This window comes from Cucurbita pepo, chromosome 19, assembly GCF_057944985.1.
Source record: "Cucurbita pepo subsp. pepo isolate OVF chromosome 19, ASM5794498v1, whole genome shotgun sequence".
NCBI classification, from domain to species: domain Eukaryota; kingdom Viridiplantae; phylum Streptophyta; class Magnoliopsida; order Cucurbitales; family Cucurbitaceae; genus Cucurbita; species Cucurbita pepo.
In genome coordinates, this window is record NC_141816.1 from 3,187,295 (window position 1) to 3,199,854 (window position 12,560).

At 36.7% G+C, this 12,560-nt stretch overlaps 2 protein-coding genes across 2 annotated transcripts; one reads left to right on the plus strand and one right to left on the minus strand.

The window, feature by feature from the left end:
- Positions 1-204: 204 nt before the first annotated feature.
- Positions 205-3,059, plus strand: LOC111781577 (putative protein phosphatase 2C 23). The gene is made up of 4 exons (XM_023662247.2): positions 205-2,050; positions 2,155-2,268; positions 2,412-2,676; positions 2,791-3,059. Exons 1-4 carry the CDS (start codon positions 398-400, stop codon positions 2,904-2,906), a joined length of 2,148 nt encoding a protein of 715 aa, XP_023518015.1. The 5' UTR covers positions 205-397; the 3' UTR covers positions 2,907-3,059.
- A 2,467-nt stretch (positions 3,060-5,526) lies between these two features.
- LOC111781578 (pectin acetylesterase 5) lies at positions 5,527-12,076 on the minus strand. Its single transcript, XM_023662248.2, has 12 exons — positions 11,580-12,076; positions 11,421-11,503; positions 11,201-11,330; positions 9,991-10,070; positions 9,575-9,664; positions 9,315-9,439; positions 8,940-9,000; positions 7,486-7,539; positions 7,211-7,288; positions 7,019-7,124; positions 6,362-6,507; positions 5,527-6,066 (listed from the first exon to the last, which is right to left on the minus strand). Exons 1-12 carry the CDS (start codon positions 11,806-11,808, stop codon positions 5,959-5,961), a joined length of 1,290 nt encoding a protein of 429 aa, XP_023518016.2. The 5' UTR covers positions 11,809-12,076; the 3' UTR covers positions 5,527-5,958.
- Between the last annotated feature and the right edge of the window lie 484 nt (positions 12,077-12,560).

Genomic DNA, 12,560 nt, shown 5'->3' on the forward strand with positions numbered 1-12,560 from the left:
GAAAAAAAATAATAAACCATTTATTTAATTAAAAATTCTAAAATTCTCCACCTTGTTTGCTTTTTTATTTAACGCAGGGTCAACGGCCTAATAAATACAAAAAATAATAATAATGATAATAATAATAAAAGCACTAAGCAGTTTTTAGAGAGAGAGAGAGAGAAAAGGAGATTAGAAAAGCAACAAACAAACAAAGCCCATTTCAGAAAGTCAACTCCTTTCTCTCTCATAAAAAAATTTGTGAGCTATCTTCTTTCTCTTTCACGCGCACTCACACTCAGAGAGAGTATTATGCTATGATCAATCAAATCAAACAGTAGAGAAAAGATAAAATTCTCTTTGTTTGAACTCTTCCTTCTTTTTCTTTTCTTTCTTTTTTTTTTTTTTCTTTTTTCATATGGGAAATCGAATTGGGAAAATTGGCCGCTGTTTCGCCGGCGACGGCGATATCTCCCGCCGGTATGATCCCGCCGACATTATTGTCGACCCTCATGATGGCGGTTTCGGCCACTCCTTCTATTATCTCCCACCCGACCCACATACTATCTCCTCTTCTAAAGATTTCTCCGACGAGTATATCTCTCCGGCAACCACCATTTTTCGGTCGATTTCCGGCGCTTCTGTAAGCGCCAACGTCTCAACGCCGCTCTCCACTTCTCTTGTTGATCTCTATCCTTACAGCACCACGTTTGATCGGGCTGCTGCTTTTGATTGCTCGAATTCCTTCGCCTCCGTGCCGTTGCAGCCGGTGCCTCGCCACTCGGTGTCGGGAAATTCCGGCGGATTCCCTTATTCGGGTCCGATTGAGAGAGGGTTTTTATCTGGACCCTTGGCCAGCCGGAACGAATCGGGTCCTATTGATCGTGGGGTTTGTTCTGGCCCGATTGAAAAGAGCGGCGTTGGACCCGAGAAATTACGGCGGAGCTTCTCTCACAGCGGCGTTGGAGATAGACAACCCAAATCGAAAAGAAGAAGTCTCATTCGGATTCTGAAGAAAGCCATATCCAAAACCATTTCTCGAAACCAGAAGGCTGTGAGTTCGAGAGTGAGAGAATCGGAATCGTACAAACACAACGAAAATGCTGCAGCTACTCAGACTCAAAGCAGTGTCCATTTGAGCAGCCATGCGAGCTTGGCGCCGGAAGACGACGGCGATTACTTTCTCGGCGGTCAGAGCGTACAGTGGGCACAGGGGAAGGCCGGTGAGGACAGAGTTCACGTGGTGATTTCCGAGGACAATGGTTGGGTTTTCGTCGGAATTTACGACGGATTCAACGGCCCTGATGCTCCTGATTACTTACTCGCTAATCTCTATGCTGCCGTTCTAAAAGAACTCAAGGGTTTAATTTGGAATGATAAGTTTGATTCTACTGCAACTTCGTCTTCCATGAACTCATCAAACTCTGCTTCAATTGAGGAAGAAGATGGAACAACCCACCTGAAAAATCATCAATCTACAGAGAATTTCCCTGCGGGAAACAAGATGGTGAATTTGGAAGCTGAATCGATGAGGAAAAGAGAGAGAGTTTATAATACAAACTACAGGACGAGCCAGCTGATGAAGAGGGCTGATCAGAATCCCAAGACATGGAAATGTGAATGGGAAAGGGAAAGATTAGAATTCGACGGGAAGATGAACAATAAACAATTAGATCATCATCACCAAATATGGGATGAATCAACAGCAATCAATCATTCTGAAGTGTTAAATGCTCTGTCTCAAGCATTGAGAAAAACAGAGGAAGCATATCTACAAAATGCAGACAAGATGGTTACAAGAAACCCTGAGCTAGCTCTTATGGGTTCTTGTGTTTTGGTCATGTTGATGAGAGGAGAAGATGTGTACTTGATGAATGTCGGAGACAGCCGTGCTATTGTAGCGCAGCAGCTCGAACCGGATTTCGGGATTGGAAAGCAATACAGAGACTTGGAGAGAATCAATGAAGGAACACTACGAGTATTTGAATCCTCTAATGGTGTGGAGTTTGAAAGATTAACAACCTTAGCTTCCCATCAGCTTACAATGGACCACAGCACCTACACAGAGGAGGTAATGTTCTTGTCTATATCACTCATTTCCCATACAAGACTGCATTTTTCATGTCCATTTTCTTTGTGGTCACAAGAACTTATGAGAGAAAACTTGAATATCAGGAAGTCCAGAGGATCAAGAAGGCTCATCCCAACGATGCTTCAGCAATTATGAACGACAGGGTGAAAGGTTATTTGAAAATTACTCGGGCTTTTGGAGCTGGCTTTCTCAAACAGGTATTCTACATCTCTAATCCTTTGAGTCAGCTAGAATGTAAGAGATTCAACTAAAAACTAAACTAGAAGGCAAATGGTCGATTCAATTCAGAATAGAATGTTGCATACAATTTGAGTTTGATCTGATCGGCTGTGTTTTGCAGCCAAAGTGGAATGATGCACTGCTAGAGATGTTCAGAATAGACTATGTGGGAAATTCACCTTACATCACCTGTGATCCAACACTCTGCCATTACAAACTCAGCCCAACAGACAGATTCTTGATACTATCCTCTGATGGACTCTACCAGTACTTCACCAACGAAGAAGCTGTTTCTCAAGTAGAGTCCTTCATTGCTGCTTTTCCTGAAGGAGATCCTGCTCAACATCTAATTGAAGAAGTACTGTTCCGAGCAGCGAAAAAATACGGTAAGCTCCTCATCTGTCAACATTATAGGAAGATAAAAAGAACTAACAGATATAAGTGGGAGTGTTGGAGTGTTGGAGTGTGAACATTAGTAATCTGATTTGGAAAACTTGCAGGAATGGACTTCCATGAGCTGCTCGACATCCCACAAGGGGAGCGGCGGAAGTACCACGACGACGTTTCGGTAATCATCATTTCATTCGAAGGGAGAATCTGGCATTCATTGATGTAAATAGAGATACTAGCCTATAGAAATCAAGATAACAGAAGGTTGGGCAATTAATCCTGCCATTTATTTCATTTATTCTTCCTTATTCTCATTACACATGCAATCAAATCACTCTCTCTTGTTCAACCTTTAACAGAGAGAGCGTCGAAGTTGTTCCGTTTCCTGTCTTCACCCCAATTATGCGTGTGTGTGTGTGTTGCAACTTGCATACAATACCAATACATTCCAAAGCAGAATTGTTTGGAAATTTTCAACAATTTTGTTTTGCAGACTTCAGAAGAAGTTTCTTCTCTAGAAGTCTTGACTTCCCTCCTACCTACCCAAAACAAATAATTAGGTAAAAAAACAATATACAAACTGGAAGAAATGCCTAATCGTTAACCTTTACACTCAAGAACTTCTAAAAATGCTTCAAAAAAAGGGTTCCTTCAAAATCTGAACTTGAAAAAAGGGAACTTATTTTGAGTTTGACCTTGTTTTGATCGGTCAGAAGAAGAAATCCTTGGGTGGAATTGGACCTGTGGACAAAATTCGATAACCCATTCAAACAAAAGAAAGGACAAAAGTAATCTGCCTTTCTCTTTCTCTCTCCTCTAAATCCCCTTTTCCTAAACTTGGTTGTGAACAGAGAAAAACCTATATTGTGTTAGGTTTTCCTTTTAAATATTCTTGGAAATGGAAATCTTGGTCAGACCAGAAAAAGCATCCAGCACGAGATGAGTTGTTGGTTTGGTGGGTTGAGTATGCCATAATGAAATGGTTACCACACAATTTAATTATTAGTAAAATAGCCTAAAGTATATTTAAGCTATTTTACAGACTGATGTAGGCATAATAAATGAATTTGGATTATCCCTTGAAATAAGATCATTTTAAACATTGTCACGGATGAACATATAACAATTAATAAAAGATTTCAATTATACACAAAATCATTGTGGATGTAGTAATAGTCAATGCAAACAAACAATTAAATTATAATCCGGGCTAAGCAAACACCTACACTAATCATAGGTTAATCTAAACCAATAACTTAAAAGAGGGAAAAAAGAAAAAGAAAAAGAAAACCAATCAATCAATCAATCCAGATCAAAACCTAATTCATTAAAATTGCAAATTTATTTGTTACAACATAAAAAGAAATTAATTTACAATCCCCAGATCATTGACCTAGATATTTATATATTATTTAGGTAATATAATTTAGAAATCACTATAGGAAAACAAGAAAAAGGTTTCAATAACAAAACCTACTTCGAACGCTTGGACCAAATATTTTTCCAAACCAACGCAAATAGTCAACTAAATTGAAGAGCTTTTGAATTTTCAAATTGTATTTGAAATTTGAAAAAGCGAATAGAGATCAGATTCTTCCCCAAATACAATCATGTATGCATGCATGCATGCATGTATTTATGTATGTGCAATCGGAAAAAGTAGGGAGACAAGTGTAAGTGCCGCCCGCCAAATGCTGTAGAGAGAATACAGTGGTAGGCCAGGCTTAGGCAATTCTATAAAGATGCTTGAAATTCTATCTTCCCAATCACCCAAAAAGAATATCATAGTTCAAGAAATTGGATGAATCTGATTCCAAAATTTCAGATAATTAAGATAACTTAAGTCGTATCTTAATATTCTAAATTTTTTTGGTAATCTTAATGTGACGTTGTCCAAATTCATTTGAACAGCTCTAGCTATTCCCACAACCAGATAATCTCATTCTAACTACTAAGGTCTAAGCAGACAATATATCATGGGCTGGGTTTTGGCTCTGGAATATTGTATACAATATTGAAAGAATAACTGAGTTTTCGACTTTTGAGCTGGCTTCATCTCAGAACATAATGTTGAAGCTGGATTGGCTGATTAAAAATGGGGAGATAAACACACCACTTTACTTTCTCCCCCACCCCACTACGCATTCTAATGAAGTTTGAAGGGTCTTAGCCAGTTTGAAGGCTTGAAATCCTACTGTTGAATTCAACTGGCAATAATTGATTGATTTCTATGATGTTGAAAATGATCTAAGCATACATACAGGGAGGGAATGAACAACTCTGAGTCTCTGATCATATTTTCGATCATTCAATGGTTAAAAAGATTGCCTTGAGGTACAAGAGAGCTAGGGAAAACTGGATCATCTCTATCCGAATTTCCAGTTTATACTGGAGATGATGCAGTTCAAATATTGACTGGTGAATGGTCCGAAAATTCCAGTCAATAATGAGAATTGACGTCAGATGAATTTGTCAACCAAGACACACTCATCCGCTTGAACAGGGGAAGAATGGCATGGAGAACATCAGATCGTATATGAAGCCTGTCTATGATGGTGTCTGTTACTATCATAATCCATGGAAAGGAGGACCAGCACATTTCTTTTGACTTTTACCTCCGATGCAAAATGATAATGTTGTAGGTGGATTTCCAATTTGAATCCCACCGAAAGAAAATAAGTGATACAAAAACAAAAGCCGAGGCCATAATATAAAATAAAGGATAGTGGAAGCAAATTCGTTTTCAAAATAATCAGGAATTCAAAACCCACTTGCATTTATGGCTGACTCAAAGCACGTAAGAATCTAATAAAATCAAGGGCTACAAAGAAATGATAATCCAGGTCTAGTTATCAAGTTACAATATTCATATTTGGTGGTGCGAAAAAACTTTTAAGATAATGTACAAAACGTGGAGGAGAGAACCTATCAACTAAAAAAGCAAAGAAATAAAGAACACTAGAGGACTGTAATCTAAAGATTCTAAAACAAATAAAAAAGTACCTTGTTGGAAGCGATCAATGATCTAAAGAAAAGGCAAGGATGAAGTAAGCATTAGAACCCCAGAAAAACCAAGAGTCCTATGCTTTTATAGACATGGTTTTTAGCTTTCAGAAACAGCGAACTAAAATCTTCCCTATGAAAATTATCATGTATAATACCTCTGTTTCTGCTTCTGGAGACCAGCCTTCGACATGGATAAAGATGTTTTCCCCAAGCAAAGACATTGCAAATGAGTGACAACAGAAAAGGCTGCCTAATTCCAATATCCATTAAACTCAGCTGAAATCCATATGAATACAGGTAGGATTGCATGGAAAAGGGCAGTCAATTAACTTCACTGAATTTCGTTTGAAGTACCAATCACCAACGGCCTCTGCTATAGTCTGTATGCAAGGGCACAATCAGTTTATACAGAAGGATAGAGATTTATCTGGCACACTTTTATGACATCTACACATTAGTTCTCACAAGCACAACGACAAACATTTCATTGAGTTCTTGTCAATAATAAAAATTTGTGGCAAGATCAAATCTCCCTTTTAATTCCTTACTAAGAATGTTTAAGAAGCATATTCTCAAATGGAATCAGCAATCACAAAATATAAACATACAATGGGAACAACAACCTAATACTTCATACGTTCAGTTATGCAATTCAAAAAAACAAACTTTACTTACCTTCTTATTTATCCTTGGAGAATTGGGGGAATGCCATGTCTCAGACATCCATGTTTGGCAATGGATGAAGCAAGAATTTATGAAAAGCCCTCCTTCCTTGCTGTGCTTGAAGTCCTTCAGTGCCTTCAGCAAAGAGTCTCGGAACCCTGAACAAAAATAAACAAAATTGTTTTTCGATCCTGAATTCCAGATAATTTTTTTAAAAATTCAAGACATTTCCAGAATTACATTTCCCAATAAGAACAATCAGAAAACTACACAGTTGTTCCTCAAGTGCCGCTTCTTTATAACCTTTCTAACAAGAAAACCATACCTAAAGAGAGAATTATGAAGGATAAACTAAATCTAACAGGCCTTATTCTGTGGAGTATGTGTAAAGATAACTCAGAGATTCATCTATTGTATGTGAATAATTCCTATGGATCTTAGCTATGCAAATGCTGACTTATCGAGAAGGGTTCTCACTTCTCACAATGAGGAAGGAATATAATCCACAGTAATTTTGGATCGCAAATGCTATCACAAGAATGTATTTGTTAACGAAGATCACTGAAATTCTATGTAATTATTAACAAAGATCATTGAAATCCTACCTTTATCTTGAAGTGGGCGCAAAAAACATAAGAGTCACAGATTCAAGAGTGGCAAATATGATACCTTGAAGAATTTCAAGCTGAGCATGATCACATTTATGAATATTAAGCCTACATTTCTCCCAAGCGCCAGCAGGATGTAATGGATTTGGTACCAAGACATTTTGTATCTAATAGCCATGCACTCGATATCAGAAATTATATACAACAAAATTAGATATTAGAGTGGAGTTGGGGTATCGTAAGAAATAATTACCTGCCAAAAATCATAAGCTGGGTTGACAAGAAACAACGGGGTGCTGATATGTTTGATAATTTCTTGAGGAAAGAGACACTGTCATTGCAACTCAAAACAAATGATTAAGGCTGGAGGCTAACATTACATATCAAGAAAGAGCCTTCAACTTCATTACTCTAGAATCAATATTGTTGTATCTGGTGGTTACTCTAATACCATTGTCTAATAGTGAGCCAAGATTAGTTGAGAATGATCCCATTGAAAGGTTTCAGCATCAGTAAAACAAATCCTACCTTAGATGGCTCCTCTGTTGCTGTACAATCCTTGGGTAAGCTTTTAGCAGTGTTCTGAAGGCACAATGACAGGTAAAAAGTACAAACATTTAGAGTAAGCCGAAATTCATCAATTTTCATATTTATTTTAGTAGAAAATAAAATACATATGTATGTTAAATTAATGACCTAGAATTTATCACAGGAGATAAAGCATTAAATTTACAGGTGTATTTGTTGATTAGATTTTCTTATATATTTTTATGACGAGCGAACTTCCATTGAGATGAATGAATGATGATAAGAAAGCTCGATTTTTTAAATATAAATCTGAATACATTCGGTAAATCTTAATTTAATTCTTTTGAGAAGGTTCATACACCAGGTTCATAAATGATATAAATTTTTCTATATGATTAAGTTTCTAATCATCTACGTGCATCAGTAATATTAATTTGATGCATTTGATTCAGCTGGTGTATTCAAATCAACCATTTCAATTTCATGGTTAAACTTAGTAAAAACAATATAAAAAATACACGCCTGAAGATCATACAATGTAACTTGGTTTAAGCATTTACATGGTCCATGCGTCTAGCTAGGTTTATCTATGAGAGAGGGCATTTAACAATAATGCCCTCGCTCATTCATTAAATTTTCTAACCAATCATAAGAAATATAATTCTATTGATCAAATGCAGAATTCACCAAGTAACATGTTCTTCTATGTCATATTTTTTTAGAATAGTACACCACATGGAAAATGAGGTTTCGAACCTACAACCTCTTAGAAGAAATAAAGAAACATTAACCAATAAACTATGCTCATGTTGGATTTTCTTTCTCACTATACTAAATTCTACCATTATTAAAATAATGGATATATTTCAAACAAACGCTATTTATATAAAACTAAATATCAACCAAATAAATCTTCTAAAGAGAGTAAATTCTGTGTACCACACAATCGTAACCTAGTATATGAACCAAGTGGCTATGGCTCCAGTAAATTTGGAGGCATCTAAGTTTAACCTTAAGGAACGTAATACAAGTGATTGTAGCCAACTCTAATAGACTGACGAAATGGCATGCATGATGTCATCCTAAATCAAGCTAGTAATATGGTAGGATTAAGCTATGGATCCAACTGGTCACGTGATATGCCCTCAGTATAGTTGATGTACAGACGTGGTTGGTTAGTTGATAGTTCTATTTGGATTTAGTTAGTATTAGTTATTAGCTGCAAACTGCAACTGTTATTAGACAGCCTGCTAGTATAAAATCTACCTTTACCATTTGGGTGCCTTATTCAAAGAGTCAAAGAAGAATTCAGAGAAAAACTCATCCATTGTCTACAAACTATAAAATAGGAATACCCGAATAAATTTGTGGGGTTCGTTTCAAAGAAATTCACAATGTTTTGTACCATCTAATCACTAGCTTTATAAATGAACAAATGAGGGCCAGAGTAAGACCTGAAGGTTGAAAACATCGTGATAGAAAGATCTCATAGTATGATTTCCCCAAACATCTTTCCTGAAATGGAGGAGAAAAAATGGATACCAATCGGCACAACTTTTTGTAATTTGAAATAATTAAGCAATGACAAAGAAAGAAACAGTAGTCGCAAAATTAAGATAAGCATGACAGATCGGCATTCATACAAGAATGATAAAGTATCAAGATATACTCTCCAATTTTCTAATAATTGTGCTTCTCACAACATAGCACATAAAAATGAAGGTGCTGATATGAACCCCAAAATAGTTCCTAAAGGCTACGGCAGAAATATGTGAGGAAAACTAAAAGATTATTCACGTGCAGAGTAGTATGTTAAGAGAGAATCATACTCGTCAAGGAAAAATCCAGCATCAGCTAGACACTTGACAGTTGCATCCTTCGGCAAAAGCTCTCTGAAGTCATCACAATGTATAAGGGTAGCCAATCCCCCAGCAGAGCACCCTGAGAGAAGAGCCTGGAGTGGATAGATGTCAAGTTGGTGGACATATAAAACGGCCCATTTTAAGATGCAGAGAATATATCATTAACCAGATGTTGTGGATGTAGATCTCAGAGGAAGACATTGTAAATTTCATCACCACATGCCCACCTGCCTTGCGTTTGACAAGCCAACCGATAAGAGTTCATCCATAAGCGCTTCCCAGATGAGCTGTCCTCTGAAATAAAGTCTATTCCCATTCTATTGCAAGGACAAACATGAATATAGTTATTGAATCCACAAAAGCAAATTTCAAGGTTGAAGTTTTACAAAGTTATTGGAAAACGTGAACTATTATTACTTTCTTGTTAGATAAAAGTCCATATGATGAAGGAAACAAAGATTAATAAGAAAATGGTTGACGTATTTAGAAATGCACAAAATTTGGTTCCTGACTTGCTAGTAAGACATATTTGCATCGAACCAAATACACTACGACTTATCTTAAGCAAGTTTATTCCAGTGCAAATTTTTGAATGCTTATGAAAAGACAAATGACCAGGTAAAGTACTTGAAAAATGTTGTACCTTTGTTTCACCCTCAGGATGGCTTGCAAACGATGCTCCATCACAGTAACGTATCTTGATCTTGTTCCAATTATAGAAATCTGAAGACAGATTGAATCAAACTAAAAATTAGTAACATATTATCAAATACTACAAGTGCCAACCGGAGATTATTACACGCACACAGTGCACAACATTTTCACCATCTTCAAAGAGAATGATAACTTCAAAATAAAAAATAAAAGATAAAAATGTTTTCAAGCTACAACAGTGATGACAAATCCATCTTCAACGCTGTCATTTGACAGTGCACCATTGTAACAACTCAAGCTCACTGCTAGCAGATATTATCCTCTTTGGACTTTTCCTTTCGGATTTCCCCTCAAGGTTTTTAAAATGACTCACAATCCACACCTTTCTATTGCAACAACTTAAGCCCACCGCTGGCAGATATTGTCCTCTTTTTGGGCTTTCCCTTTCGGGTTTTCCCTCAAAGTTTGTAAAACGTCTCACAATCCACCCCCCTTCCATTCTAACAACCTAAGCACACCGCTAGCAAATATTGTCCTCTTTCGGGTTCCCCTCAAGGTTTTTAAAACGTCTCACAATCCACCCCTTCAGGGCCCAACGTCCTCACTAACACACCGCCTGGTGTCTAGCTCTTATACATTTGTAGCAACTCAAACCCACCGCTAGTAGATATTGTCCTCTTTGGGCTGTTCCTTTCGAGATTCCCCTCAAGATTTTTAAAACGTGTCTGCTAGAGAGAGGTTTCCACACCCTTATAAAGAATGCTTCGTTCCCTTCTCCAACCAATGTGGGATCTCACAATCCTGGTTGGTGGTTTAAATAAAAAAAAAAAGCCAAAGTGCTGTGGTCTAAGCTTCTAAAGCTATTATGTGGATCTTCAGTATTTTCAGATAATTTGTGCCCTTCTAAAGTTCACCACCTCCAACTGGTACGCTCAGTACAAGCTAACTAATAACAATAACGTTCTATTTTCAAAATTTTAAAAAGAAAAACAATAATAATGGTTTTGACATAATCAATTAAGATGAGTATGACAATAACATATACATAAGAAATCATTGAATCAATATGTTTCAACGAAGCAACATGATGTTTAGACTCAAGTTTAGTGATATTCGAGTAAACGGAATAAAAACAAGGTCAGATAAACTGATCAATAGAGTACTACAGGCAACAGAAACTAGTAATGGACGAAATGTACCAGGATTTTTGGATGCATCACTACTTAAAATTCCAGAGAAACGAACACGGCGATCCATGTAGGCTGACGAACCTAACGGGGTCATTTTACGCGAAGAACAGGACGAGACCGAATTGCACCAACCTCCACCCTAATACTCCCACAAACAAATTAGACCCAAAGTCAACACTAAAAGAAAAAACGGAAATTCAGCCTCCTAATCAAGTAAATGAACATTAACCTCAATGTGAAGCACCCAGTTCCTATTACCAGATCCGAACCCCTTCTGAAAATGGTATCCAGGCAAACTCCCATCAAGACATACTGCAGATATCGAAACCTAAAAGTAAGCATGAAAAACAAATCCAAGAAGATAGAGAAGAGAAATTGAAAAGCGTACGAGCGCCTTTTGCTTTGGCATTCTGTAGCAGAGATAGGTCAACCAAATCAGGGTCATTGGCGGGATTGAGATCGAAAGTGTGGTTGATGCCAGCGTCTTCAGCATGCCAAGAGTCGGAGAGGAAAGAAAAAACAGAAACGATGAAAGCGACAGAGATGACTGCAATCGCCCACTCTTTCTTCGACCATTTGCTCCATCTTAGAAGAGCTCGAAACCCAGAGATCGCCATTGGAGGTGGAATGGGCACGACAATTAAGAATCCGAGCAGCAAATTGTACTCGAACACATGGAAAACGGATGAAATTAAGTGTGTAAAATTAACCAACGGCGGCACTGGCAACGAATTTGATGAACGTAGTCGCACTGGCCAGGAATTGACATACCTGAATTCGATGATTTTATGTTATTAATTTGTATAGCAGAAAGTTCTTTTTTTCCCTTCCTTTTTCCGGCGAAATAACGCGCGCAATTTTTGTTCACGACGAACACAAAAAGCTGTCAGTGATTGTTAATAATTTTCGTTTTCTATTTTAACATCATTAACAAATAGTATATAAATTATATATTAATAGATATATACTTTTTTTTCTTAAATTAATCGTGTCTTATAGTATCACCATAATTTTTAAAAAAAATAAATAACTATAAGTAAAGCAATAGTAATATGAAATAAAATACTTGACTTCCATAATAAATGGCAAATAATAGCCATTTTTTAAAGTTATATACATAATAGTTTGAATTGGTTTCGATAGGTAATTTTGCCTCTTAACCATAATTTTATTTGCAACCATTTGAAATGACTACATTTCTTTTTTTCTTTTTTAATAAAATTAATAGTTTCATAAAAACTCGAGAATAAATATGCAAAATTTTGAATGTAGGGATTAAATAAAAACTAAACTCGGATGAAGTTACATTCAAGTAAAAACATATCATTTTAGAATCTATGGAGTACATAAAAGTATTTTTATAAAAAAT